Genomic DNA, 27,018 nt, shown 5'->3' with positions numbered 1-27,018 from the left:
TGCTCCGCTTCCGCCGCGCCGCCGAGTGACGGAGACCCCGGAGATTTGACGAAAAGTTATTTCAGCCGAGAGGGGACGTGACGAGCGGAGGAGTCACTCCGTCCGGGCGCGGATGTCGGCGCCTGCCCCCGGCCTCGGCTCCTCCGTCGAGCTCGCCACCAACGAGCTCGGCGAGCTCGGCATCGAGGTGGAGGTACGCCACCATCCGCGCCCCCCCCCGTCCCCCGCCATCCTCCACCGCCCCGCGGAGATTTTTTTCGCCGTCGATTGTTGACCCTCCACCCCGTCCTCGCAGGCGTCGCACTGCAGCGGCAGGGTGTGGCCCGCGGCGATCGTCCTCGGGCGGTACCTCGAATCCGAGAGGTGCGCGCGCCTGCGAGCGCGCGATGCGGCGATCCTCGAGCTCGGCGCGGGCACCGGCTGGCTCGCGCTCAAGATGTCATCGCGCTTCGCGTCCTGGACGGCGACGGAGACGACCGAGGGTGGCGCGCTCGACAGGCTCGAACGGAACCTCGCCAAGTTCGCCGGCGGAGGCACCCGCGGGAGGCACCCGATCGCGAGAGCGCTGGACTGGAACGACGCGGAGGGATTCGTCGACTCCGAAGGCGGCGGGTGGGATCTGGTGTGCGGCTCGGACCTCGTGTACTCGGAAGCAGGCGCAGCCGCATTGGCGCGATGCCTGGATGCGTTGCTCGGGGACGGGGACGGGGACGAAAAGTCGGCACCCGGGGACGGGGACGGGGACGGGGACGTAAGGTCGGCAGCCGGGCGGCGGCGACCGATGATCGCCATCGCGCAGACGTGCGGTCGATGGGGCGGGCACGGTTTCGACGAGGCGCTGTACCGAGCTCTCGCCAATCGTCGACTTCGAGCCTCAGCCGCATTCGGGGAGACGCTGGAGGACGACGACACTACCCTTCGGCAGCACGTCGTCGTCTTCTCGATCGAACGATCGCCGGGTGCATCGGATATTGAGTGCGTGGATATTGAGAGGGATCGGCGGTCGCATCCGCTGCTTCGCGCGGCGAGGATCCGCGAGAGGAACGAGGCGGCACAGCTGGCGGCGTTGACAGAGGACGAACGGCGCGAGCTCGACGCGGCTCGGCTCTTCGACGAGCTATCTTCGACGTGAGTGAGGTTGGCGCGACGGTGGCGGTGTTGAAGCGCGTTCGTCTCCGTGAGGTTGTCGGTGAGATCGGTGGCGCTTCATTGGTGATGCTTCCAGTCGATGAGCCGCTCCATGGTGGCTTGGTCCAGCTTGCCGTTCACCAACTCCTTTAGCTCGCTCAGCTCCGCGGCGTCGGTCTTGACCGACTCGCCCTCCATCTTCCAGTGCCTCGCCTGCTTCCGCGCCTTCTTATACAAGTCACGGAGCGCGTCGAGGTCGTGTTCGCGGAACCAGATGTCCTCTCGCGCCCTCTCGGCCTTGTGAATGGCGTCGTCAAGGTTCTTGCCGAGGTTGTGGTCCGTCACGACACCCATGGCCCTGGTGCGGTGGTCCGAGGCGGCGAGCGCGGGGCGGAAGGTCGCGGGCGAGAGGAGGCCCGCGGCGAAGGCGCGGCGAGCGATCGCGGCTGTGGTCATGTTCGTCAAGCGGTGTCGAGCGTGCGTGAGGATGCGTCGTGAGTGTGCGTATCGAGCGTTGTTGGTTCCGAGGATAACAACGCCTCGACACTTACTTTTCCGATTGCTGTGCCAATCAAGCCCCGGTGCACGCGAGAGGCCATCCGAGGCATCCGAGGCATCCGAGGCACAACCCCAGATCTTTTCACCACAGGTTTCCAGTGACGAAATTCCCAAATCAGAAACCGAATCAGATTTTGTCACAGCTTGCGTGGCGTCGCGTGGGAATTCCAATCCCAAGACTGCGAACCACGGGTTGGCTGCTTTTTTCGCGAAAATATCTTCGAATCGCGGGATCTTTTTGTCGCTTTTTCGTCGCTTTTTTCGCCCCTCCAAGCGACGGACGCGTCGACGCATTACCGACGCGCGTGACCGCGGCGATCGGAGTAACCGCGCGCAGGAAGTGATACAGATACCCGCACTCATCGCGCCGCCACCGTAGTGGAACCATGACGGCGGTGGTGGCTGAGACGGATCAGGGCAAGGCCGCGAAGGAGCCCCCCGCCAAGCCGGGGAAGGAGGAAACGGGAAACGGGACCACCGGGAAGCCACCCTCGGAGGTGATGTGGGCGTGGGAACAGGGCCTGCCGCGGCCTGAGCAGCTCCCCGGCACCAACTCTCAGCTGCTCACGCCGTCCTTGGCCAACGCGTTCGGAATCCAGATGATGAACGGCTACAGATACCCGCTGCCGCCGCCGTCGCAGGAGTCCGGAGAGCGCGCCAACGGCGAATCTCGAGCTGCGCAGGGCTCGTATCACGACCCCATGGGCGCGGCTCAGATGCAGGCCTCGATGCCCCCACCGTACGCAAATTTCCACCACAGCATGCCCCCTCCGGGTTCCGCGAACGCCCAGGCCGCCGCCGCGGCCGCCATGGCGTCGGCGGCGATATCCAACCCCTACGGCTTCCCCGGTATGTACCAGGCCCCGTTCGGCGCGCAGAGGCCCGGGGGTCATTACGACCCCTACGGGAGGTCGCTCGGCCAGGGCGGCGATCGGGGCATGGGCCATTCCCAAGGTGCGTCAATCCCTCATCGACGAAACCGAACTTACCCAGAATAGTGCGGCGCCCGATCGTCGCGACCGCGCCTCGGTCCATCGCCGTCGCCGCGCCACTCTCCCCTCGCCTCGGGTCGTTGAGGAAAAAATATCGCGCCCTCTTGAGAGGCGACTGATCTGACCAACCGCCGATCTCCCGCCCTCGCCGCAGGCCACTTGGATCCGAACGTGAGCTTCGAGCACATGATGGCGTACCAGGCTGGCATGGAACACTCCAGAAGCTTCGAGGCGTTCAAGCGATCGCGCGAGGAGCCCGGCATGTCCATGGGACTCGAGGGTGCGCGCCCGCCGAACAAAATATCCTCCTCCCATTCCAAAATATCTCCCATCTCGCGTCCTGCCGTATGGCGCGTCAGTCGGAAAAAAAATCAAACAAATCCGAGACGCACGAACCTCGCGCCGACCCTCAACCTTCGATCCCCGATCCCTCCCCGAACTTTCGACAGGCTCCGAGGACGACCACGCGCACGCCCTGAAGCGCCCGCGTCTGGTGTGGACGCCGCCGCTGCACAAGCGATTCGTCGACGCCGTGTCGCACCTCGGCATCAAAAACGCGGTGCCAAAGACGATCATGCAGCTCATGAACGTGGAGGGTTTGACGCGCGAAAACGTGGCGAGCCACCTCCAGAAGTATCGCCTGTACCTCAAGCGCCTGCAGGGATGCAGCGAGAGCACGATGGAGAACTCGCCGAGCCGCGAAGGGGGCGGCAGCGGGGGCGGCAGCGGGGAGGGTTCCGGCGGCGACACCGGTCCGGGCGCGCGTCACGGCGGCGGCAGCGGCGGCGACGGCTCCGGCAACGAGTACAAGCGCGAGGGAAGCGGCAGCGAGGGGAACGACGGGCCCGGGAGCGGGCAGGGGAGCGGCGGCGGCGCGGCCAACGGGGGGACGGGAAGCGGCGCGCACGACGGGGGCGGGTCGGGGGGTTCCGACGGCGGCAGCGGCAAGGGCAACCCCGCGGCGCAGTCGGAGAAGGGAAGCGGCGCGGGCAACGCGAGCGGCGGCAGCGGCAACGGCAGCGGCAACGGGAGCGACGGCGGCGGACAGACGCAGACGCTCAAGGCTTCGAACAAGGACGGGCCGCAGAGCCAGAAGACGGAGCCCGGGGCGCCCGCCGCGCCCGCCGCCACCGCGCAGGTCAACAAGGGTTCGACGCCGCAGGGAAACTCTGGCGCGGCGCCGACGCAGGCGGAGCTCAAGCCCGGCGTTGACGAGAAGCTCAAGCTCAAGCACACGCGACAGGGGTCCGGGAGCGGCGGCGAGGGCGGCGCCAGCGGCGGCGAGGGCAACGGTAGCGACGACGGGGAGGAGCGACCGAATTCGATGGAGCGCGCGTCCAGCGGGGACGGGTCCAACGACGGCGCCAACGAGGTGGACGAGCCCGGGAGAAAGGGAAAACTCGGCAACTCGGCTCGGGACGCCCCGGCGACGAGCAAGCCCCCCCCGGCGACGAGCAAGCCCCCGACGACGGAGGATAAGAAGACGAAGAGGACGGGTAAGTCCACCAAGTGAGAGCCCCGGGAGCGGAGGGAGGGCGACTCCGCGCGACGCGACGCACATTGATTGTACCACCACGCGGCGACGAAGAGCGGTCGAGCATACAATTGCTTTGATTTTACACCGGGGCTACGCGGTTCGGGATCGGAACACCCCGCGCACACATGTTGTAAGCAGCTACAAGACTTTCGTTTAACGACGATCCAACCGCCGCGTGCGTCTACGTGTCGTACGTCTATCGGTCGAGCGCCCTCCGTCGATGGCGCTCGAGGGTGTTGAGCACCGGCCTCAGGTTCCGCGGCAGCGGCGACGAGTCGTCAAAGCCGGGCAGGTCCACCGGCTTGCAATCGTCGGGCACCTGCGCGTACGCCCCGGACTGCGTTCGAGCGTCGTGCTCCTCCCTGAGCTCCGCGATTGTCTCCAGAAGGTACCGAAGCATCTCGAAAGCTCTGGGCTCCGCCTTCGCCTTTCCATCCGCGGCTCTCGCGCACGCATCCATCGCGAAACGCAAACCTGTGAAAAAAAACACGACGTCAATGTAATTGCCCATACGAAAATACCTTCGAAAATAAAAAATAAACGCACCGAGCTCCATCACGTCCCACGCCTGCGTCAGCTCCTCGATCCGTCGCGTCCAGTACCCGTCGTGTTGCGCCGCGTGCCTCGTGCCCTGCAGCCAGAACATCCGTATCCACTGAAACTCCACCTCGCGGTGCGTCTCCCCAAGCACCCGCACCGCGTCGGACAGCTGTGTACTACTCGCGTCCCTCGGTGGTTTGGTCCCTTTCGGCCATCTACCCGCTCGCCATTTCAGCGAGGGCAGCACGGCGAGCGCGCGCTCGCACCGACCTCTGACGTAATCGAAGGTGTCTTTCGCGGTGACGGCGACGCGATGCGTGGAGCTGAACCGGCGGGTGTCGCCGTTGAGCACCGCGTGGTGGTGGTGGAGGTTAAAGTCTCGCATAATGTAGTACGCGGAGTGCGAACGAAGCGGCACCCGCAGCGCCGGGGTGACCCCGTCGAGGCACTTGAGCGCGACGTGCCAGGACGTGTCGTCGCCGTCGATGCCGCCCGACGTCTGGTGGTACACCGCCACCGTGCTCGTGTCCTGCAGGGAGGAGTCCGAGTGCCACGACACGGAAGCCTTGCCCATCCCGAACTGCCCCTCGTCCTTGAGCGCGACGGATTCCTTTCGCTCGGGTTCCATCAAGTTGATGAGCGTCACGTTGAACTCGCACGAGCCGGTGACGTCCCCGGGGACGCGCGCATCGCGATGTCGCGTCAACAGCGCCCTTGACCGGCGCTTCATCGCGTCGTTGAGTCTGCGAACCACGCGCAGCGGCGACCCCTCCGGTGTGTCCTCGTCGGACCACGGCAAGGCGAAGATGCGAAGCTTTTGGTAGTGGTAGGTCATCCCGCGCTCCCCGACGAGGGTCCGCGACACGAACGTGGGGGACACCGTCTTTCCCGCGGCGAGGACGTCGCGCGTGAAGAGACCCCGCTTCGCCATCGTCTTAAACGCGGCGGCGACGTCGGCGTGCAGTTCGTCGGGCAAAATGTCGGGGGGATCGACCACGAACCCGACGTACGATCGCGCCACGCACGCGTCGTACTCGTCGTGCTCGGGGGTGATGTACGCGCCGGTGGGGACGCGTGGGGTGTACGCCGGGGGCGGGGGCGCGGGCTTCGAGAGGGTCCTGCTCGGGTCGTACGGGCGCCCGTCGCCGTTCGCCGACGCACCGCCGCCTTTTCGCCGAGAAGCTTTCATCGTCGCCCCGTTCGCCTTCTTCTTCTTGACCTTGCCCCCGACGTCGCTTGCGTCGACGACCCGCGCGCGGTCGTCGGGCCGCGGCTTGTGCTTCTTTCCCATCTCGGATACGCGAGAGGGACCCGGCGCGCGGCGTTCGTGTGGTGTTTCTCACCGATTTATTAAAAAAATACCTTCGTCAAAAAATACAGCGGCAGTGGAGGGGGCCCCAGCCCTCAGCTTCCATCAGCTCAGAGCTCGCACGAGTCCCCGACGGAGAAGTTCCTCCACCTGCGATACACCAGCCCGAGCTTATCGTACGCCACCGGGTGCGCCCACACCCGCCCGCCTCGCTGCATCCTGTCCTGCTGCCCCGTCACCAGCCTCAGATCCTCGCCGAGCACCTGATTCGCCATCTCCGTCCAGACCAGCTCGATCCCCGGCACCCACTTGGCCCAGCCGGCGAAATCCAGGCTCATGCGGTAGAGCAGCCGGGTGCGCCCGGGGGTGGACGGGACGCACACGTGCAGCTGGTGAAGGTGGTTCGCGCACTCCGCGCACTGCACCCCCTCCTCGAACTGCGCCCCGCCACCCGCCGCGCCAGCCTGCGACATGCCGATGTGAGAATCCACCATGCACGGGACGACGAATTTCATGTCGATGGGATACGGGTTCCAGCTGCCGCTCTGCCCGCCCAGGGCGGAGAGGTTCAGGCCGTTCGCCATGTCGTGCCAGCCGTCCCCGGGCTTACGCAGACGAGCGGTGACGAACTCCACGAAGTTGGGCACCCCCCATCCCTTGGCAAACGTCCCCGTGTGCGTAAACGGCGCGTGCGCCAAGTCGAGCAGATTCTCCATGAGAAGCCCGTGCTCCACGGGTACGTCCTCGATGATGAGCTCCGCGTGGGTGGTGTACCCCTCGGGGGGCTTGAACGTGCCGGGGAGCGCGGCGTCCGGCTTGCAGCTCCCGGGCCACACCATCACGAGGCCGTCCTTGACGCCGATGGGGAGGTGCATCGCGGGGTCGGCGACGGATCGGCACACCCACCCGCCGTCCCCGATGGACGCCATCTCGTCGCATCCAGGGAAGGCGATGGACGCCCTGGCGGCCGCGACGCCCGCCGCGTCCGTTCGCACCAGCGTCCATTCCTCGCCGAAGAGGGGAAAGTCCGGCGACGCGTCGCCTTTCGTCAGCTTGGACCAGAAGTGCACGGGGTACCAGAAGTTCCTGATGCCCTTGAGCTCGCCTGGGTTGTCCAGCGACCGCTCGTCGGCGAACCTGCGGCCCATGCCGCGCCTGCGCGCCTCCGCGGCGAGTTCCTCGGCGGAGACGTTGGTCTCGGGCGCCATCACCGCGCTGAGCTTGGTGGCGTCGCGGGCCTGTGCGGTCGGGGCGGGCGGGAGGAGGGGCGGGGTGAGCGTCGGGCGATGGTAGATGATGCGGAACGCCCCGCGGGTGCCGGAAACTTTGCGCGCGTGGTGCGATCCGGAATGCGCGCGAGCGAAGGATGCGCGACGCACCTTCTGATTCTTTGGGCCCGGCTTGGGAGCCGCGGATGCCCTGACACCGACGCGCGCGCGTCGGCCGATCGCGGACGCGCGCGGGAGGCGCGCCACGGGCGCGCGCGTCCCGACCGCGCAAGCCATCATCATCGTCAACCTCTCCACAACCGCGGTCGCGACGGGCGCGCGGAAACCGGCGAGCGCTTCCTAGTCTGGGTCCTTAAGCGACCCGCGCTCGTGCGTTCAATACCGCGCGCGCACGTTCTTATCGACACCCGCGTCGATTGGCTGAGGCGGCGGTCGCGGTGCGCAGGCGCCGCGTCGTGCAATGGCCCGTCACCCGAACCCCCGTGCAGGGCTCGTTGGTAACTGGACGTTTTCGATGACTGGACCAGCGTTCGGCCAATGAGAGCGCCGGAATTCGATTTTCTGGGAATCGCCTCCCAAGAATCTTCACTGCTCCCAACTGCACACTCGGCATTGTTCTTTCCGAGCGGAATGGCTTCTCGTATGAGTATTTTAGTAAGACGAATCCCCAGATGATGCATTTGACGAAACACGGCACGCGCGGGCAGTCTGCCATCGATGTGGGGTTAACAGCAAACTGGTTGACCCAACGAAGGAAGCGACCGCGAAAAAGGTTCTCGCCGTCGTCAAAAGGTGGAAGGCGTGACACACGACGACGCGACACGGGTATCGGATGGCGTCGGTGTCGCTGTCATGCTCCGCAACGTCCCTCCGCGCGGCGACTGTTGCGCGGGAGGGACACGCGCGGCGGGCGGACCGCGGGCAGCGCTACCGCGGGCGCGTTTTCTCCGCTCGTCCGGGTGCCTCCCATCGCGGCGAAGCCTCCACGTCGACCTCGAGCGACGACCTCGACGACCTCATCTCGGCGGTCGCCTCGGGCGCGCGCGACCTGACGCGCTCGGAGATCGATCGCCTAACATCCGAGCTGAACCTCACGTCGCTCTGCGACGCCGCCTGCGCCGTTCGCGCCGCGGGACCCGACCCCGGCATCGTCACCTTCTCGCCCAAGGTGTTCGTCCCTCTGACGTTCGCGTGCCGGGACCGATGCGGCTACTGCACATTCGCGAAAGATCCCGAGGCGGGCAGCAAGATCTACATGTCGCTCGAGCAGGTCATCGAGGTGGCGGAGCGCGGGCGCGTCGCGGGCGCGACGGAGTGCCTGTTCACCCTCGGCGACAGACCGGAGGCTTTGTACCCAGCCGCGAAGCACGAGTTGAACGAGATGGGTTTCGAGTCCACCGTGGATTACCTTGCGCACTGCGCGAGCGCCGTGCTGGCGCGAACGGGCCTGTTACCGCACTGCAACGCGGGGGTTCTGACGAGAACGGAGCTGGCAAAGTTAAGGGAGGTGAGCGTCTCGCAAGGGCTGATGCTCGAGTCGACGTCCGATCGGTTGGTGGACGAGCCGGGCGCGGCGCATTTTAATTGCGAGTCGAAGCGGCCCGCGACTCGGATTCGAACCCTCGACCTCGCGGGCGAGTTGGACGTGCCCTTCACCTCTGGGATACTGGTTGGGATAGGCGAGACGAGGGAGGAGCGTCTGGACGCGCTCTTCGCCATCCGGGAGAGCGATCGGAAATGGCGCGGGCACGTGCAGGAGGTCATCGTCCAAAACTTTCGCGCCAAGGAGAACACCGGCATGCGCGATTGGCCGGAGCCGTCGCTCGACGAGCTGGCGTGGACCGCCGCGTGCGCGCGCCTGATCTTCGGACCCGTCACGCAGATCCAGGTTCCCCCGAATCTCACGCCGGAGCCCGACGACGCAGCCGGCGGCGGCCCCGTCGGCGACCGCGAGGGTTGGCGAAGGTTGCTTCGCTGCGGCGTCAGCGATTGGGGCGGGGTTTCCCCCGGGGTCACTCCCGACCACGTCTCCCCCGAGGCGCCGTGGCCGCACCTCTCGGAGCTCGCGCGGGTCACCGCGGAGGAGGGCTACTCCCTCGTCCCGAGGCTCGCGGCGCAGGCGCGGTACGTCGTACAGAAACGATCCAAGCTCGCGACGCTGACAACTCGCGACGAAGACGAAAAAACCGGGCAATGCGGCTTTTCTTTGTCACCCGTGAGGGTCCACGAGACGGAGGGGTTGGAGCGATGGATCGACGCGCGTCTCGCGCCGTACGTCAGGGTACTGGCAGACTCGGAGGGTTTCGCGAGGGCATCCGGATGGTGTCCGGGTCGCGACGATTCGTCTTCCGACGAAGCGATCGAGCCGAAGACGAACCGGCGACAAACGAAGCCGTGGCTCTCGGCGAGGTACCCGAAGCCGGCGGACGTCGTCGGCGTGGACGGCGCCGTGTTCGGCGGCCGAAGTCCGCGTGACGCGCGAGGGTCGGACGGACCACCCCGCGGCTCTCCCCGCGTTCGCGCGGCGATCGAGAGGCTTCAACGCCGCGGAGCTTCGCTCGCCGCGCTCGAACATTCACAGCTGTGCGAAGTCGACGGCGGTGCCAAGTCGGATTTTGATTCGCATTCGCAGACGCAGATGGACATCGACGAGGCCGCGGTGGCGACGCTGCTGCGCGCGAGGGGCGCCGATTTCGACGCCGTGTGCGCCGCCGCGGATGAGGCGCGGGCGGCGCAGTGCGGCGACGTCGTGACCTACGTCGTCAACCGCAACATAAACTACAGCAACGTGTGCACCTTATCCTGCGCGTTTTGCGCTTTTTCCAAGGGACCCGCCGCGGAAGAACTCCGGGGCAAGCCGTACCTCCTGGCGATGGAGGAAATCACCAGGCGCACCGCGGAGGCGTGGGCACGGGGCGCCACGGAGGTTTGCATGCAGGGCGGGATCCACCCGGACTTTACCGGCGACGACTACCTCGCCATCCTCGCCGCGGCGAAAGCAGGCGCGCCCGGTATCCACGTCCACGCGTTCTCCCCCCTGGAGGTGTCCCACGGCGCGCAGACCCTCGGTTTGACCCACCGCGAGTTTCTCAAAAAGCTCAAGGACGCCGGCCTCGGGTCCCTCCCCGGCACGGCGGCGGAGGTGTTGGACGACCCGGTGCGGGCACAGCTGTGTCCCGATAAACTCGATACGGATTCGTGGCTGGAGCTCGTCGCAACCGCGCACGACGCCGGCGTCCCCACGACGTCGACGATGATGTTCGGACACGTGGACACCGACGGGCCGGACGCGTGGGCAAGGCACTTGCTCCGTTTGCGTAACGCGCACGTCGCGAGCGTTTCCAGAAACGGCCGCGGGTTCACCGAGTACGTCCCTCTTCCGTTCGTTCACTTCGAGGCGCCGGCGTACCGCTCCGGTTACGCGAGGCGCGGCCCGACGCTCCGCGAGTGCGTCCTGGCGCACGCCGTGGGCAGGCTCACGCTGGGCGCCGCGGGGTTGACGAACGTGCAGGCGTCGTGGGTGAAGATGGGGCCGGAGATGGCGGGCGAGCTCCTTCGCGCCGGGTGTAACGACCTCGGCGGTGTGCTCATGAACGAGAGCATCACGCGCGCGGCGGGCGCGAGGCACGGGCAGGAGATGAGCGCGGCGACGATGGAAGGCATCGTGGCGGGCGTCGGGGGCGGGCGGGTCGCGCGGGTGAGGACGACCGCGTACGGGGACGCGCCCGCGGGGAGGAGGGAAGCGGCCATGCGAGCCGGGCCGCTCCTGGAGGTTTGAGCCCGGCGCCGTCGGATATTAGTCCTAAGATTAGTCTGAGCCAGCCTTTGGATCACACACGACACACACGCGAGTCTCGGTCGTACCGATGCGGGCTCCCTTTGCGATGCGTCCATCGCGGTCGCGCCTCGTAGACGTGGCGCGGAACCCGCGCGCCCATCGCCGCCGGCGCCTTTGCGACGAGGCACATTCATCACGACTCTCATTAATTCGCGGCGCGACACTCCTTGCACCGATAGCGTAAACGACCGTGCTCGCAGAATGAGCCCCCACCGCACTCCTTACACCGAGAGCGCTGACGACCGTGCTCGCAGATTGAGCCCCCACCGCACTCCTTGCACCGAGAGCGTATTCGACCGTGCTCGCAGATTCCACCCCCACCGCACTCCTTGCACTGAGAGCGCACACGACCGTGCGCGCAGATTTGAGACCCACCGCACTCCTTGCACTTAGACCGCTGACGACCGTGCTCGCAGATTGAGCCCCCGCCGCACTCCTTGCAACTATAGCGCTGACGACCGTGCTCGCAGATTCCCCGCCCACCGCACTCCTTGCACCTACAGCGCTCACGACCGTGCTCGCAGATTTGAGACCCACCGCACTCCTTGCATATAGAGCGTACACGACCGTGCTCGCAGATTGAGGACCCACCGCACTCCTTGCAGTATCTGCGCTCACGACCGTGCGGACAAGCGCTGCACACCTTGCACTTCGACCGGTACTTCACCCCGTGCTCGCATGGCCCCTTCGTGTAAGGGGCCCTCTTCCGCTTCGTCCCCTTGCTCGACGCGTCCTCCGTCACCCCGACCTCAACGTCCACATCCGGGAGCGGCCCACTCACGTTCGGCCGCCAAATCGCTGGCATCCAACCCCGCGCCCCGTCCAAGTGCCCCGGACCGTAGAGAGCGCAAGGACGACCCGGTTCGCGATTCTTCGTCGGCAGAGGGGCTCGGCTCGGTTCGTTATTTGTGTTCCCCAACAAAAAATCGTAACATCGCGTTAGGGCACCGAACGGACGACGAGGAGATGGGGGCGGTGCGACGAGCGCTCGGGTCGCTCCTCGCGGTGAGCGCGCGTCGCGCGTCGGGTTCGGTCTCGTGGGACGCGGCGCCGCGCATCGGGACGCGCCTCGCGTCGCTGCGCACGGTCGACGCGCGGTGGTATCGGCACCTCGGGGCGATCACCGCGCCGAGCGTCCCGGGCGGAGGGGGTCCATCGGGCTACGCGCCTCCCGCGGCTTGGACGTCGCGCCGCGCGACGCGGATGCACGCGACGTCGTGGGCGTCCGCGTCGGATCACTGGCGGGGTCTGTCGACGGTCGCCGGCGACGACGCGCCGGATGACTCGGACGCGGATGATGCCGACGACGACGACGACGAAGCAGCGGAAGCAGCCTTCGCCGCCGTCGACGACGACGACATCGCCGCCTACGACGACGACGACGACGACGACGACGATGAAGTCGCCTCGACATCCGTCGCGTCCAACCCAACGCACGTTCGACCCCGGCGCGAGATCCACGGATCCGTCACCGATCGCGACGTCGCGCGGTGCCCGCTCGATCAGCTCCGCGATCTCGTCGAGGAGTACCACGACGTGTTCGACGGCGGCGCCGCCGCGCTCGCGCTGAAGAAGATGGCGACCAACGGAATGTTCCTCGTCGACTCCACCGACCGGGACCGGCGCGTCGTCACGCATGCAGAGGACGAAGAAGAACACTCCGGGGAACACTCCGACGATGGACCATCGTCGGCTGGACGAAAAAGCGCCCCGGGGGGAATGTTCGCGCCCTCGCGGGGCGTCAGAGCCGGAATCAACACCAACACTCGCGTGCATCCCTCCGTGGACCTCCTCCTGTCCGCGGTGACGCGAACGGCGTGCACGATGGGCCCGAGGGAGGCTACCAGGTGCATGTACGCGCTCATGGTCATGAACGTGGCGAGAGGGAGGCCGGCATCGGACGCGTTGGTGACCGCGCTCGACGCCCGCCTCGGCGAGTGCGCGCCGGAGATGCACGGGAAGCACGCCGCCGTCGCGCTCTTCTCTTCGGCGAAACTTCGACGCGAGATGCGTGACGCGGAGGTGGCGAGAACGCGAGAAGATGCGGAGGTCGGAGGTTCGAATCCCGGCGGGGGCGGCGGCTGGACGTTTACGAAAAATCAGTTTATCACCTCGGCCGCTCGGGGAGCCCAAACGTCGATGCGCGCGTCCGACGCGGCGTTGGTGGACGCGGTCGCTCGAACCGCGGGGGACGACATGTCCGCGGACGATCTCGCCAAGGCGATGCGGGGCGTCGCGATCTGGATCGACACGTTGGGACGGAAGGTCGGAAGGTTGACTCGCGCCGTCGACGCGATCAACGTCGGGCTGGTGAGACGCCTCGTCGACGAAGCGGAGGTCGGAGGTTCGGACCCCGACGGGATCGACGACGTTTGGGACGCGAGTGACCCCCAAGAAGGAAGGGCTAAACTGACCCCACACGCGGCGATGTCGATACTCTCGTCGCACAGGGTCCTCGCGCGACACGGCGCGGGGCGAGCTAACCGTGAGTTGGTCGCGGCGCTGACGACCTCGCTGGACGTCGTGCTCGACGCGATCGCGGATGGGGACGACAAGATCGGCGCCGGGTTGTTCCTGACCGCGGTCAACGCCCTGGCCAAGGCGCGAAAGGCCGCGGGGTTGGACGAACGAATTCCGGCTGAGCTCAAGGCGAAGATCGATACATGCGTTGAACACTTTTGCGAGAAGAAAGACGTCGAGGCGTGGTTCCCGGGCTCCGCGATCTTAGCCCTCGCGGCGCTCGCGCAAACGCAGACGTCCTCTGCGGTTCCCTGGAAAGTCACCGGGTCCCTCGCGGGGGCGTTGGAGCGGTGCTTGGAGCGTTTCGAGAAACGGTTCACGCGAGGCGACGCCGTCGCGACCATTTTCGCGTACGACGCCGCGATGACCCGACTCGACCCGAACCTCGTTCGCGCTCCGCCCGTCGTCGATCGCATGCGCGTAACGCTCGACGAAACGCTCACGCGCATGCCCCCCGCCAGAGCCGCGCGGCTGCTGGACAAGCAGTGCAAGACGGCGATGGACGCGTTCGGCAAAGAGGCAAAGAGGACGACGTCTCCGGCGCATCTCGTGATGTCTCCGGCGCATCTCGCTTCGGCGTTTCGCTCGGCGTGCGTCGGAGCCGGCGAGTTGGACGGCTCGCAGCTCGCGTCGCTGGCTCGAGCCGCCGCCTGGTTCTACGGCGCGCATGGAGACGGCGCGCGTGGAGACGACGCGACGCCGTCGCCGCGCTCATCGCCGCTGACGCCGCCTACGGATGAGATGATCGCCGGGCTCGACGAAGCCGCGGGTGCACTGGCGCGGTCCGGAACGCTTCCCGCCGGGACCGCCGCCGTGCTGCTGCGGTGCTTCTGCGAGCTTCGCGGCGTCGGGTGGAAAAAAGGGGACCCGACGAACGGCGGCGTCTTTAAGGTGTCGAACCACGCGCTGCGCGACTTGCTGAGCGCCGCTGAGGACGGGATACCGGTGAGTTTATTTTAATCTTTCTTCGTGTGGGCAAATTGAATGACGTGTTTTTTTGGTTTACAGGAATTCGAGTCGGTGGCGATGGACGGGTTCACTCGCGCGGTTCGGATGCTGGACGGGTTCAACGGCGACGCCGTCGTCGGGGAGCGAGTCAAGTCCCGAGTGGAGGCGCGGATGGCGGAGTTGCTGCGCACGCGAAGGTTGTTCACCGATTCGCCCAAGTCGAAGGAGGCGTACTACTTTGGCCGCGGCGGGGTGCTCGATCACCTGACGCAATGGCACAAGACTTTCGCGAACGCGCCGGGTCCCACGCACACCGAGCTGATGGATCAGTTCAGAACGCAGCTCAGTGACTCGGTGAGCCACATGACGCGGGAACACGCCGCGGAGGTGCTGAAGCTCTTGGCACCTTTGGAGGATTCGAAGAAGCCGATGAATTGGAAGCTGATGTCGAAGTCGTCCATCGGGCCTCTGCTGAAAAAGGCGCTCCTGGAGCAGCACGAGACGAAGTACCCGTGGGGAAAGTGGGCCAAGTACGAGGGCCGTGATCTGGTGGACCTGACGCGATCGGTGGCCAACCTGGTGCGGAACATGGAGGAGAATCACGAGCGCCTCCACCCGGGTCACGTCGCCGCGAAACACCCAAAGCAATCCAAGGAGCGATTCATGACCCCGATCACCCCGAGCATGGTCAAATCGCTGACGTGGAACATCATCAGGGAGTGCAAACGACGTCATCGCACGGACACTCCGCTCGAACCCGGCGCCTACGTCGAGATGCTCCAGTCCCTCGCGACGGTGGGGAACTGGGGCCGCGGCAGATTTTTCATCGAGAGCGTCGCGGCGCCTCAGTCGGTGGTGAGTCGCCTCGCGGCGAAGATTTCGCATCCCGAATCCGTCGCCGCGCTGACCTACGGGGAGGTGATCACCGCGGGACGGTGCCTCGTCGCCCTGGACGAGACCGTCACCAGACTCGGCGGCGTCTTTGACAAGATCGACGGCGTGTTCGACACGTCGTCGATGCGGAAATTGGCCGGAGCGCTTCGACGGAGGACCCTCGCCGAGGACACGTTCACCACCCCGGCTCGGGTCTTCGCGGAGACGGCGAGGATCTCCTTCTTTCTCGACAAGGAGGGACCTGCAGGACACCCTTCGGGGGGAGACGACGCGGGGGACGAGACGGACTGGACGCGGTGGTGCGAGAGATGCGCTCGCTGCGTGACGACCGCCGCGGACGACGACGGCGGCGCCGCCGCGGCGCAGTTTTTGCGGATGCTCTCCCACGCGTGCGCCAAGTCGCCGGACCGCCTCGCGCCGCGCGTGCCATCCGACGTCATCTCGAGCGTCTCAGACGCCGCCGCGGGTTTGGGGTTGAACGAAACGCTCGAAAACACCGATTCGGAGTTGAACAACGAAACGGTCGAAAACGGCGGAAAAATCGGAAACCCCGAACGCGTTCTCCTCATCGCCGGGGCGCTCGCGCGCTTCGCGGCGTCGGGCGCGAACGTTCCCGCCGCGAAACTCGCCGAAAGCGCCGCCGCCGCCGAGCGAGTGTTGATCGAAGGGTGGGCGGAAAATCGGACCTTCCGGAACCAAAAACGCTCGGGAGGGAACGCGTTCTCGGCGGGTGCCCTCGCCACCTTCGCCACGCTTCGCGCCCTTCCCACCTCGGGGTACCGCCTCGGCGAAGAGGCGCGGGGGGCGCTGTCGGAGGCGCTGCTCGCCGACGCTCCCAGGTGGGTCGCGCGCTTCGCGCACTTTGACCACCTCGCGACGCTCGCGCTGGGCCCTGAAAACGGCTCGGAAACGCTCGAAACCGACGACGACGCCGCGAGCCCGGTCGCGTCGCCGACGTTCCCGGAGTTGGCCGCGGTGTGCGACGCGCTCCGCGCGTCGAGCCTCAGCGGTCAGCGCCTGCTCGACGCCGCCGAGGGCAAAAGCGGAACTGGGGCCCGAAAATTGGGGTCGGGTCCGCGCGAGGACGCGAGGCGCGCGGCGAACGCGGCCGAGGCGTGCGTCAGACTCGTCGAGGCGGGTTTGGAGGGATGGAGGCGCGGCGGGGACGAGTGCGGGGTTTGGAGGAACGTGGCGGAGTCGGTCGTCGGCGGCGAAGACGGCGCCGCGTTTGTCAAGTCGCTTCGGAGCGCTTCGGAGGGTTTAACGCGGGGTTCAACTTTCGGGTCTTTCGAGACTTCTTCTTCTTCTTCTTCTTCTTCTTCTTCTTCTATAGACGCGGGTCTGACGGAGACGGACGCCGAGGTGAAGCGGAGGCTGGATCTCGCGGTGGGAAGGTTGGAGGCTGCGCGCGAGGAGCTGTCCGTCGGGACGAAGGGGCCGGTTGGCGGGTTCTTCAGCTCGCTGTTCGGGTGAGTGGGTTTTCATGAAACGTCCATAAAAATGAGACTGGAAATCGCGGGTGAAATTCAAACGCGCGAATCGCAGACCGTTGGCGAGGGGACCGCGGAAACGGTTTCCCTGGGACGCGCCGAGGTCACACGGCGCCGCGCCTCGCTCGACACCCCGCGTCGAGCGCGCGCGAGTCACCACCCGTTCCCGGCCGTTCACGCCTCCTCACCCGCGATGGGCAAGCCCGACGCGGTCGCGGTCCAGGACGCCGCCCCGCGGTCAGCGGGCGACGCCGCCCCGGAACCGAGGGCGTCGGATCTCACCTCGAGCCTCAAGCGCGCGAGGGCGACGGGTTTGGACCCGGGCTCCGCGCTGTCGTCGTCCTTCGACTTCCTCAACGAGCACAGGCTCGGGATCAAGGTCGTCGCCCCCGAGGACCGGCCGATGACCGCCGGCGACGTGCCCCCCGCGGGCTTCGCGTCCCCCGCGGTCGCCCCGCGCGACGGGGAATCCTCACGCACGCCCGCATCGTCCCCGGTCGCGGCGGTCTCGGCGCCCGAGCCCGGGTCCCCGGAGAGGCGCATTCCCGCCCGGGCACCGGCGACCCACCCCGCGCCGCCGTTCGACTCCACCCCCGACGATTTCGGCTCCCCGTCCAACGACCCGAGCCGCGCGGCCACCTTCACCGGCGCCCGCCGCGTCGTGGGATTCAGCGACGCGGACCCGACGCAGTTTCCGCATCCCTCCCTCGTCGCCTACGAACAGAAGACCGCCCGAGGATCCGCCCGAGAAGACGGCCGATTCGCGCGCCGCGCACGCGTCCGAGCGGCAGGCGCGCGTCCCGCCCCCGCGGGCGCCGCGCTGCCCCTGTTCCTCTGCGCCGCGGTCGGTACAGCCGCGGCCAAGTTGTACGGGCATCTCCCACACAACGTCAACCCGCGAGCTTTCCGCGAGCATCCCATCCTCGTGAAAGCCGCGGTGTCCCTTCGGCGGCTCGGCGGCCGCGTCGTCCGCGTCGTTCGCGGCGTGCCCGCGCCGGTTGACGTCGCGTCCGTCGAGAACACGCCCGCGCCGGTCGATATCGCGCCCCAAAACGCGCCGGTTGACGTCGCCCCCGCGGAGACGCTCGCCGAGCTCGAAAACGCAATCGTCGACGACGAATCCATCGGCGAATCGCCCCACGCGATGGACGAGTCGATGGACGCCCGTAACGGTCACGTAACGGTCACGGGCGCGAACACCCACACCCCGGGCGCAGGACACAGGACATCTCACGTGGAGGACAACTCCCAGTGGCTCGTCAAGTCCCCGATGGATCCAAGAGGGATGATCGGCGGCGAGGCGCTACTCGAGGGCGAGGTTCTGCCGCCGCCGTCGCCGCGAGAGTCTCCATCCGACGCCGCCGACGTCTCCATCCAGAACGAGGTGTTCGAGGAGGCGACTCGAATCGGCCGCGATCTGATCCGCGGGTTGCTTCCCACCCCACCGGGCGCGGCGCTCGGGAAAACGATGGCGCGGTGGACGCCCGGGCCTTTCGACGGCGTCGACTCGGGAAACGCCGCGGGCGGGTCGCCGGGCACGCCGCCCCACGACGACGAGCCCCCGCCGCCGCCGCTCGCGCCCGAGGATGCGCGCAAGCTCGAGCTCGCGGCGGCCATCTTCGGGGAGAGCGGGCTTGAGGTTGACCTCGACGCGCTGGGACGCGGGAAAGAAGCCGCGACGGCGGCTCGCGTCTTGACCGACTCGGAGTTTGACGATTCGTCGGAGGAGGACTCCGATTACGAGCCCGGTGAAGAGTCCGAATCGGAGTCCGACATGTCATCCGACGTGTCGTCCGACGCGTCATCCGACGCGTCCGACGCGTCCGAAGACGACGAGGCGTCGGATCGGTTCAACCCCAGTCCCGCGACGATGGCGCACCCGGGAACGCCGCCCGCGATGAGCTACGCGTCGGGTCCGAGCATGGGGCACCCGATGCATCCGATGATGATGCCGATGGCGCCGCCGATGTTGGCGCCGATGGCGGGCTCCGTCGCGGGTGGTTCCCCCGGCGTACCCGGCGGTCGAAGCCCCGCGGGGTCCAACGCGACGGGGGGCTCGCCGATGAATGATACCTCCTCGGCGCTCCAGCAGCAGCAGCAGCAGCAGCAGATGGCGATGATGTACCAGCAGTTTCAGCAGTTCCAGCAGTACCAGGCGTTTTCACAGATGATGCAGCAGCAGCAGGCGATGATGCTGGGCTGGGCCGGTCAGCAGCAGGCGCAGGCGCCGCCGCAGGGCACAGTCTTCGGCGGCGTCAGGGCGAGTTTCAACGGGAGCGTCTCCGAGGGGGGGAGCTTCGGTACCTTTGGCTCGGGCGCGCCGTCGGCCTCGGTCGACGGCGGCGTCGCGGCGGATGAGGCGGCTAACAGGAGGAGGGTGTCGAAGCGCGCGGCGGCGGCGCACGGGAAGAAAGCGGCGATGAAGCGGGCGTTCATCGCGTTGAAGGCGACGGCATCCGCGGAAAAGGCGGCGCGGAAAGCTGCGGCGAAGGCGGCGAGGCGCGAGGCGAAGGACGCCAAGCGCGCGGCGAGGGCGGCCAGAAGAGCCGCCGAGGGGGCGGAGATGTCGCGGCTGGTGAAGGAACGTGCGCTCCGAGAGCTCCGCGCGCAGCTGCAGCAGCCCGCGCAGGCCGCCGCCCTCACGGCGTGATCGCGACGCCGTTCACGTCTAGTAGAACCCGTATTTTATAATCACACACCCCGCGCGTTCTCTGCGCGTCGGACTATATGATACCGTCGCTTTATTAACGTGCCGAGTCACCTAGCTGCGCTTTATTAACGTGCCGAGTCACCTAGCTAGTAGCTGCGCTCCGACTTGATCGCTCGTCGCTCGATTATGCGAACCGCCTGCCGGTCCTCCCCCCGCTTTCGCAGCTTCCTCGCCCTGTCCCTGCTCCGCTGCTCGTCCGCCGCCATGCGCACGCGCTCCTCCAGGGTGTGCGCCTCCGGGCGGATCAAATCCCCGAGTTCCGATTCGTCGACGATGACCCTCGCGTCGACGAGCTCGCGCAAAAACTTATCTTGCACGTCGGGCACCGACAGCGAACCCTCCCTGCGATTGTACTGCAACGTCACCGTGCACAAACGCGCGTGGCCTTGGTCGACGGATATGCCGACCCGGAGGGCGCTACCCCCGTACGCCTTCTTGTTCTCGTCCCAGGATACCTTGTACACGTTGTTCCCCTCGACGTCCGTCTCAGCCTCCTCGCTGAATAAGACGCGTCGCTTGAGGTACTGTCGAAGCGCGTGCAAGTTGACTCGCACGTGCAGGGAGTAACGCAGGCACATGTCCGCGGACGCCTGCTTGATCATGAACTTCATGGTGATGTGCAGACCGACGACGATGACGACAAAGACGGTCATCGAGACGACGAACCAGACGCCGGCGGGGTCGACAAAGTATTTCCAAAACGTCTGTCCCCAAGGCGTGTCCAGGGCGGACCACTCGCCGGTCATCCTGTCGAGGATGGCGAATCCGAGCGAACCTCCGATGACGAGCTGCATGATCTGCAGGCTGCTGCTGGCGCTCTCGTTGGACCGGAAGAGCGACTCGAGGTTGCGGGTGTTCGACTGCAGGCTCTCCTGCAGTTTGAACATCTGCATCTCGGATATCACATCCGTGTTTTCCCTCAGCGAGTCCAGCCCCAGCCGAGCGCAGTGCAGCAACGACTCCAAATCCTTCAAACGTAACACCAGCTCTTCCCTGTAGTCCTGCGTGTTGAGCGTCTCGAGCAGCACGTCGTACGCCGGATCGGATTTCCCCTTTTCCATGGTTTTCTGGGAAATATCCGGCAAGTCGCTGGAAGAGCTCTGGCACTGCGTCAGCAGCGAGTCCAACAAGCTGGCCTGCTTGCACGCCTCCATCACCCGCCTGCGAATGTCCGAGAGCTGCGAGGGCTTGCCTATGTGCGCGCTGATCGCCACCTGAATGGCGTCAATCTCCGATTCCATCTCGAAGAGCCGATGGAAAAACTCGCTTACGAAGATGCGACGAGCCATCACCGAGCAGTGCACCACGATGAGTTGCTCGAACTTCCGTCCCGCGGGCCCGGACACGATCAGCCCCTTCTCGCCGCTCAGCACGATTCCCCCGCCGGGCAGGTCCGCGCCCGAGGTGATTCGACCGATAATCTGCATGATGTCGTTTTCGTAATCCTCGCCGTCCATCAGCTCCGCAGCGGAGACGCCGGGGGTGATTGAATCGCAGAAAAAGGCGGTGAACATGTTGAAAGCGTACTTGGAGGCGGTGAAAGCGTGCTGTTCGCTCGCCGCCACCACCAACTGCTGCAACCTCATCAACTCGTCGTCTTCGTCCGAGGAGTCGAAGACGCTGGAGCCGTCGTCGTCGCTGTCGTACACGGCGGATTTTTGGCGCGTCAGCGCCGGGTTATTACCTCTGATGACCGGGGACATCGAGCTCCGAGCGAGCTGCGACGGGGTGACGGCGCGACGCAGGGGCCTGGGTCTCCCGCGCGCGTCGCCGCGAGCCGCCTCGCCGGAGGAAGCTTTCTTGTTGTGCACCAGCCCGCTCATGACCTGATCCCGCACCTGCCTCGGGACGGACGCGATGGACGCCGCCACGCCGGAAACTTTCGAACCCACGGCGGTCAGGTTATCGATCACGTTGTCGAGGGCGGCGCTACCGGTGAGCTCCACGGGGCGTTTTTTGTGGCCGCTCGCGCCGATGTCCAGCCTGTTGCGCCTGCGGGAGCTGCCCTGGTTCTCGTTGCGGACCTCGTTGACGTACCGCGTGCCCCTCAGACTGGCCATGAGCAGACGCTGGTGCGAGCTCGATATGGAGCTCAGCGTGCTGGCGGAGTCCTCGTGCAGGTCGAACACGATTCGAGCGATCAGATCAATCGGAATGTTGTCCCGAACGTTGCTCATGACGCTCTCAACCTTGACGCCAAAAATCACCTCGCCGTTGGAGTGGAGGTGAATGCCAAAGTTTTCCAGCTGCACCACGCCGGGATCTTCGGGCAGGTACACCTTCGACTCGAAGTTGGCCATCGTGGACCGCACGTAGTCCATCGGGAAGATGGCGCACATTCCCGACATCGCGACGTCAAACACCGTCGACGCCGGCGAGTGATCGACTTGCGCGGATACCAAACCCGCCTGGCCCTTGCGCATCTCCTCGCGGCTCGCGTGCAACGACAGCTTCTCGTTCAGCGAGTTCACCTCGTTCGGTCCGTTGACCAGGTACTGGGACGACAGTAGGGTGATGTTGTTCAGGAAGACGTGGTGACGAATGTCGGCGTCGCGCATGGTGTGGGTCCCCTCCGCGGCGAGGTGCGCGAGAGACGAGAAATCGCTAAACTCCCTGTTCGTCGAGTGACGCCCCTCCTTCGGCCTGACGCACGAGGGTAAGTAAGGGGAGCACACGTAAGACACGTCCTCAAACTCCGTCACCGTGCTCACCCGTTCGTTTCCCTCGGTGTCCAGGAGGTTGAACTCGCCGGTGACGGCGTCAAAGGAAATCTCGAAAGGGGTAAACTCGGGTTTATCGCCGAAAATCTCGCGGAGGTATTCGTCGTCGTCGTTGTCGGCGGTACCCCACCACGCGTAGTCGTGGGGGTCGTAGTGCGTCGCGCGAAGCATCTGCGGCGTCTCCACGCGGACGCCGTGAACCAAGAATCGATCCATGTCGTTCTTATCCCGCTGCGGCATCGACTTCAACGCGGCTACACCCGCGGGCATCACCTGATAGGACGTCGTCGTGAAGTGGTCCTTGGTTCCCAGCTTCAGCCGCAGCACCAGGCCCATCTCTTGGAGATCCGAGAGGTCATCCACCGCCTCCGTCGACACGTTCATGTTCAGCACGCCCTTGCACACGCCGGACATCTCCGAGCCGGGGTAAAAGTCGTACGTCTCGAATATTTCGAGCAGGATGCCCTCGTAAATGTACACCAGCAACGGCGTCCTGTGCACCCAGCGCGTGCTAGCCTTGTCCTGCAGCTCGCGCATGGTGCTCGGCACGTGCTGAAAACTGCGCGAGAGCGTGTGTCGCAGCTTCAGGGTGTTCACCACGCTGACCACCGCCTTCTTCCAGAGCGAAGTCGTGGACAACTGCCTGTGCGGCTCCTTCGACCCCTCGTTCTCGTTCTCGCCGCCCGGCGTCGCCGCCGGTACCCTCGAGGAGTCGCTCGGTGGCTCGTCGCGTATCGTCACCGTCCTCCCGGCGCTCGACCCGTGACTGCTCGATCGCGCGATGTTGTGATCGGGCTCGGGCGCCACCCTGCCGCCGCTGTTGCCGAAAACGCCGCCGGGCTTCCGAACGTTTGTATGGGCTCTCAGTTCAGATTTGCCCTCCTCCCCGCCCCCGCCCTCCCTCTCTTCGCGTTCGCGCGCGGCGAGCGACTGGAGTCGATCGAGCGAGTCCTCCGAGGACGTTCGCGACGGGCTGCCCCCGCCGCCGCTCGAGATTTCGTTGCGGGTCAGCTCGATCGACCCCATTTTCCTCGGAGCTTCAAACGACACCGACTGCAAGCGCGAGATGAGGTAGAGGAGTCTGTACTGATCCGGCGTGATGGACACCTCCTTCGAGGACGGGTCCACGTCCGAGGGGTTGGGGGTATCTGCCAGCGCCTTGGCGACGCGGATGTTGCCCTTCTCGTCCCACATGTCCAGCACGTCGCCGCTATTCTGCTTCTGCGGCTTGAGAATGGCGGATTGCTTGCGCGAACTTTGCGGGGCGCCGCCGCCAGCTGTGCCGCCGCCAGCTGTGCCAGCTGTGGCGGAATCCCCGACGGAGGCGTCGGATCCGTCGCTCTTAAACGACGCGGACGTACCGAGCGGCGTCCCGGTCTTCGCGGTGTGCTTCGCGGTGGACCTAGGCAAGGGCGACGACGCGGTTGCCTCGACGGGCTCCGCCGGCGTCTTCTCATGCTCGGCGACGGGCACCTCCACTCCCATCTCCTTCGCCACGCCCTCCGCGGCGCGCTCGCGCTCGTGCGTGGTCCTCGACGCGCGGCTTCGCGGGTCCGCGTACGCGCCCGCCGCCTGTTTGAACCTGGCCCGCTTCTCCGCCGACGCGCGTACCTCGTGGGAGAGCGCGACGAGGGCGTCAGCCTTGGCGATGGCTCTCGCCCAAGCCAGATTCCCGCCCGGGTCCGGGTCGTCGCGCATCGAATCCTCGGTCGTCGCCCGCTCCGCCTCCGCCGCCAGCGACGGGCGGTTCAAGAACGGGAACGTCAGCCTCGCGACCGGGTCGGACCCCGCCGAGCTCGGCCTCGAAAGCGGCGAACGGAGGGGACCCCGGCGTCGTCCACCAGACGACAATTAATTAGTCCACTGACGTGCCCACCGACTGAATTTGGCACAATTCGTTAACGAACCGCCGGTGGTTTGACTCGGCGAGCTCGGGACCTTCCGCGCGGGTTCTCGCGTCGTTCAAACGCCCGCGTGCACGCCGAAGCACACGCGACTGGATATCGGGGGCCGATCGCGCGCCGACGCGTGTGAAAAGGACTCGCGCCTGACCCCGTCGGGTGCGCGATGAATTAAAGTTCCGAGGCTCCACACGCACGTGATTTTGTCTCTCGCCGCACTCGTGATTTTGTCTCGCATCGAAAACGCCCACAGAAACGGACGGACAATGCACCGAACCCCGTCTTCACCCGAGTCGCGACCCGCGCCACCGACGATGAAAGCTACGCATCTGACTTAAAAAATCCTATCCGCGGACGTACACCTCGGGCGCCAGCGCCTTCTCGATCCTATCCAGCGCCTCCCGCAGCGTCTCGTCGCTCGCCGCGTACGAGATCCGAAGGCACTCGGGGTTACCAAACGCGCTCCCGGGCACCAGCGCCACCTGAGCCTTCTCCAGCAGGTACTCGCACAAGGCGTCGGCGTCGGCGATCGGTCCGAACCCCTCCGCGACGCACCCGTCGCCCACGAGGCCGGAGACGTCGGGGAAGACGTAGAACGCGCCCTGCGGCGACGCGAGCTTCACGCCCTCGATCTTCGACAGCCGATCGAAAACGTAATCGCGACGCTTTTGAAACGCCGCCTTCATCGTCGCCACGGGGGCGCCGCCGAACTTGCCGAGACCGAGCGCCGCCATCGCCGCCTCCTGGGAGATGGACGAAGGTCCGGACGTGGTCTGGCCCTGGATCTTGGCGGTCGCGGTGGCGAAGTGCTGCGGCGCGGCGAGGTATCCGAGGCGCCAGCCGGTCATGGCGAAAGCCTTGGAGAATCCGTTGACGGTGAGCGTTCGCTCTCGCATGCCGGGAATGGCGGCGAAGGAGAAGTGCTTCGCGGGCTCGTAGATGATGTGCTCGTAGATCTCGTCGGCGAGGACGAGGAGCCTCGGGTGCGACCTGACGACGTCCGCGATGGCCTCCAGCGCCTCCTTCGTGTACACCGCGCCGGATGGGTTGGAAGGGGAGCACAGGATGAGCAGCCGCGAGTCGTCGGTCAGCGTCGCTCGGAGCTTGTCGGCGGTGAGCAGGAAGCCCTCGTCGGCGGTGGTGGTGACGACGACGGGCTCGGCTCCCGCGAGGCGGCACATCTCGGGATAGGAGACCCAGTACGGGGCGGGGACGATGACCTCGTCGCCGGGACCGCACGTGGCGATCACGCCCTGCGCCACCGATTGCTTGGCGCTGTCGACGACGGATAAGGGAAACGAGAGGTTAGCGTCGCGTCGGGAGGACGGATGGGGCGCGGGAACGGCGTCGGTCGTCGCGGGAGTTCGCGCCGCTCTCTCTCACCCGTTGCTGAGCACAATCTCGGAAGGGGAGTACTCCAACCCGTTCTCCTCCTTGAGCTTCGCGCACACCGCCTCGCGCAGGGCGGCGGTGCCGGTGTTGGGCGAGTACCGCGTGTGCCCGTTTTTGATGGCGTCGCACCCCGCGCGCACGATCTCGGCTGGGGTGTCGAAGTCGGGCTCCCCCGCGGCGAGCCCGATGACGGGTAACCCGCTCTCCTTCATCTCCCGCGCCTTGTCCGTCAGCGCCATGGTCTTCGACGGGCGCAGCGCGGCGACGCGCGGGTTAAGCGTCTGGTCCACCTCCGCGCGAGTGGACAGACACCCGGCGCGAGCCTGGCGATGATGGATGAGGGGCGCCCGCGCGGCGCGAACCAGGGCGCCGCGGCGGGCGATGGACGCGGCGGCGCCGATGGCGCACGCGCGCGTGGCGAGTAAACCGACCACGGGCATCGACGGGCGGGGCGGTGGCGTGCCTCCGCGCGGACGGCGAGGCTCACAGTGGACTCGATCCCTAGCTCGAGATGTTTCACTTCAAGGGTCCTCCGGATGAGTTTTGCTGCCGAAACCGAGAAGAGCCATTTGGCAGCGAGCGCGCAGCCGCTCTGTCACCGGAGGGCGCGATGCCGGCGAACGAGAAGCGCCGTGAGGAGAGGAAGACGCTCTCGCGCGCGCAGGCGTGGAAGGAGGGCCTCGTCGGCGGAAGGGCGTGGAAGTGGAAAGCCGGTGGGCGCGGACGGGGGGGCGGCAGGGGCGGCAGGGGCGGCGGCGGCGGCAGGGGCGGCGGTGCCGATCACGCCGCGCCGGTCGCGCACGAGCGGGGCGCCCCGGGGACCGCCGCCGCGCCCGCCGCCGCCGCCGCCGCCGACGACGATGCGTCCGACTCGGATCCCGTCGCCAGGCTGGGCGCGCGCGATCCCTTCGAGGCTCTGATGGCGTCGCTCCGCGCCGATGGGGACATGGCCGCCGGCACCAGCTCGGACGAATCTTCCGACGAAGGATCCGAAGGCGACGGCGACGGCGACGAAGACGGCGCCGTCGCCGGCGGCCCGGACGATATGGACGACACGGACGATGACGAGGGCGAGATCGAGGGGATCGTCGACGAGCACGGTAACCCCGTGGCGATGGAGGAAGACGTCGAAGGCTCCGAAGACGAGGATGGATCTCAATCTGATGGATCTCAATCTCAATCCGACGACGACGGCGACGGCGACGGCGAGCGCGGCTCCCGAGAACGACGACGGCGACGCGACGAGGAAGCGGCGGACGAGGAAGACTCCGACGGGATCCCGAACGCGGATCCAACCTCCGACGACGAGGCG

General features: G+C 66.6%; 11 protein-coding genes across 11 annotated transcripts; 5 read left to right on the top strand and 6 right to left on the bottom strand.

Annotated features, from left to right (window-relative positions):
- Positions 1–112: 112 nt before the first annotated feature.
- Positions 113–1,132, top strand: MICPUN_59100 (predicted protein; the record flags this gene model as incomplete). The annotated part of the gene is made up of 2 exons (XM_002503069.1): positions 113–193; positions 296–1,132. The coding sequence occupies 2 exons, from the start codon at positions 113–115 to the stop codon at positions 1,130–1,132; spliced, it is 918 nt and encodes a 305-aa protein (XP_002503115.1).
- A 74-nt stretch (positions 1,133–1,206) lies between these two features.
- MICPUN_59099 (predicted protein) lies at positions 1,207–1,980 on the bottom strand (the record flags this gene model as incomplete). The annotated part of the gene is made up of 1 exon (XM_002502719.1): positions 1,207–1,980. One exon carries the CDS (start codon positions 1,978–1,980, stop codon positions 1,207–1,209), a length of 774 nt encoding a protein of 257 aa, XP_002502765.1.
- A 92-nt stretch (positions 1,981–2,072) lies between these two features.
- Positions 2,073–4,370, top strand: MICPUN_59098 (predicted protein; the record flags this gene model as incomplete). Its single annotated transcript, XM_002503068.1, has 3 exons — positions 2,073–2,640; positions 2,833–2,958; positions 3,128–4,370. The coding sequence occupies 3 exons, from the start codon at positions 2,073–2,075 to the stop codon at positions 4,189–4,191; spliced, it is 1,758 nt and encodes a 585-aa protein (XP_002503114.1). The 3' UTR covers positions 4,192–4,370.
- On the bottom strand, positions 4,277–6,046 carry FTO (FATSO protein; the record flags this gene model as incomplete). The annotated part of the gene is made up of 2 exons (XM_002502718.1): positions 4,277–4,689; positions 4,762–6,046. The coding sequence occupies 2 exons, from the start codon at positions 6,044–6,046 to the stop codon at positions 4,412–4,414; spliced, it is 1,563 nt and encodes a 520-aa protein (XP_002502764.1). The 3' UTR covers positions 4,277–4,411.
- A 128-nt stretch (positions 6,047–6,174) lies between these two features.
- Positions 6,175–7,212, bottom strand: CAO2 (chlorophyll a oxygenase; the record flags this gene model as incomplete). The annotated part of the gene is made up of 1 exon (XM_002502717.1): positions 6,175–7,212. One exon carries the CDS (start codon positions 7,210–7,212, stop codon positions 6,175–6,177), a length of 1,038 nt encoding a protein of 345 aa, XP_002502763.1.
- A 913-nt stretch (positions 7,213–8,125) lies between these two features.
- On the top strand, positions 8,126–11,071 carry MICPUN_83126 (hypothetical protein; the record flags this gene model as incomplete). Its single annotated transcript, XM_002503067.1, has 3 exons — positions 8,126–9,424; positions 9,524–9,623; positions 9,846–11,071. 3 exons carry the CDS (start codon positions 8,126–8,128, stop codon positions 11,069–11,071), a joined length of 2,625 nt encoding a protein of 874 aa, XP_002503113.1.
- Positions 11,072–11,273: 202 nt separating this feature from the next.
- On the bottom strand, positions 11,274–11,936 carry MICPUN_59094 (predicted protein; the record flags this gene model as incomplete). Its single annotated transcript, XM_002502716.1, has 1 exon — positions 11,274–11,936. One exon carries the CDS (start codon positions 11,934–11,936, stop codon positions 11,277–11,279), a length of 660 nt encoding a protein of 219 aa, XP_002502762.1. The 3' UTR covers positions 11,274–11,276.
- Positions 11,937–12,097: 161 nt separating this feature from the next.
- MICPUN_59093 (predicted protein) lies at positions 12,098–16,966 on the top strand (the record flags this gene model as incomplete). The annotated part of the gene is made up of 2 exons (XM_002503066.1): positions 12,098–14,596; positions 14,660–16,966. 2 exons carry the CDS (start codon positions 12,098–12,100, stop codon positions 16,964–16,966), a joined length of 4,806 nt encoding a protein of 1,601 aa, XP_002503112.1.
- Positions 16,967–18,451: 1,485 nt separating this feature from the next.
- On the top strand, positions 18,452–19,758 carry MICPUN_54318 (predicted protein; the record flags this gene model as incomplete). The annotated part of the gene is made up of 2 exons (XM_002503065.1): positions 18,452–19,373; positions 19,488–19,758. The coding sequence occupies 2 exons, from the start codon at positions 18,452–18,454 to the stop codon at positions 19,631–19,633; spliced, it is 1,068 nt and encodes a 355-aa protein (XP_002503111.1). The 3' UTR covers positions 19,634–19,758.
- Positions 19,759–19,779: 21 nt separating this feature from the next.
- MICPUN_59091 (predicted protein) lies at positions 19,780–24,111 on the bottom strand (the record flags this gene model as incomplete). Its single annotated transcript, XM_002502715.1, has 1 exon — positions 19,780–24,111. The coding sequence occupies one exon, from the start codon at positions 24,109–24,111 to the stop codon at positions 19,780–19,782; it is 4,332 nt and encodes a 1,443-aa protein (XP_002502761.1).
- A 547-nt stretch (positions 24,112–24,658) lies between these two features.
- ASP2 (aspartate aminotransferase) lies at positions 24,659–26,146 on the bottom strand (the record flags this gene model as incomplete). The annotated part of the gene is made up of 2 exons (XM_002502714.1): positions 24,659–25,589; positions 25,698–26,146. 2 exons carry the CDS (start codon positions 26,144–26,146, stop codon positions 24,659–24,661), a joined length of 1,380 nt encoding a protein of 459 aa, XP_002502760.1.
- Between the last annotated feature and the right edge of the window lie 872 nt (positions 26,147–27,018).

The sequence above is a fragment of the Micromonas commoda genome, chromosome 6 (assembly GCF_000090985.2).
Source record: "Micromonas commoda chromosome 6, complete sequence".
NCBI classification, from domain to species: domain Eukaryota; kingdom Viridiplantae; phylum Chlorophyta; class Mamiellophyceae; order Mamiellales; family Mamiellaceae; genus Micromonas; species Micromonas commoda.
This window is presented reverse-complemented; position numbering and strand designations above follow the sequence as displayed.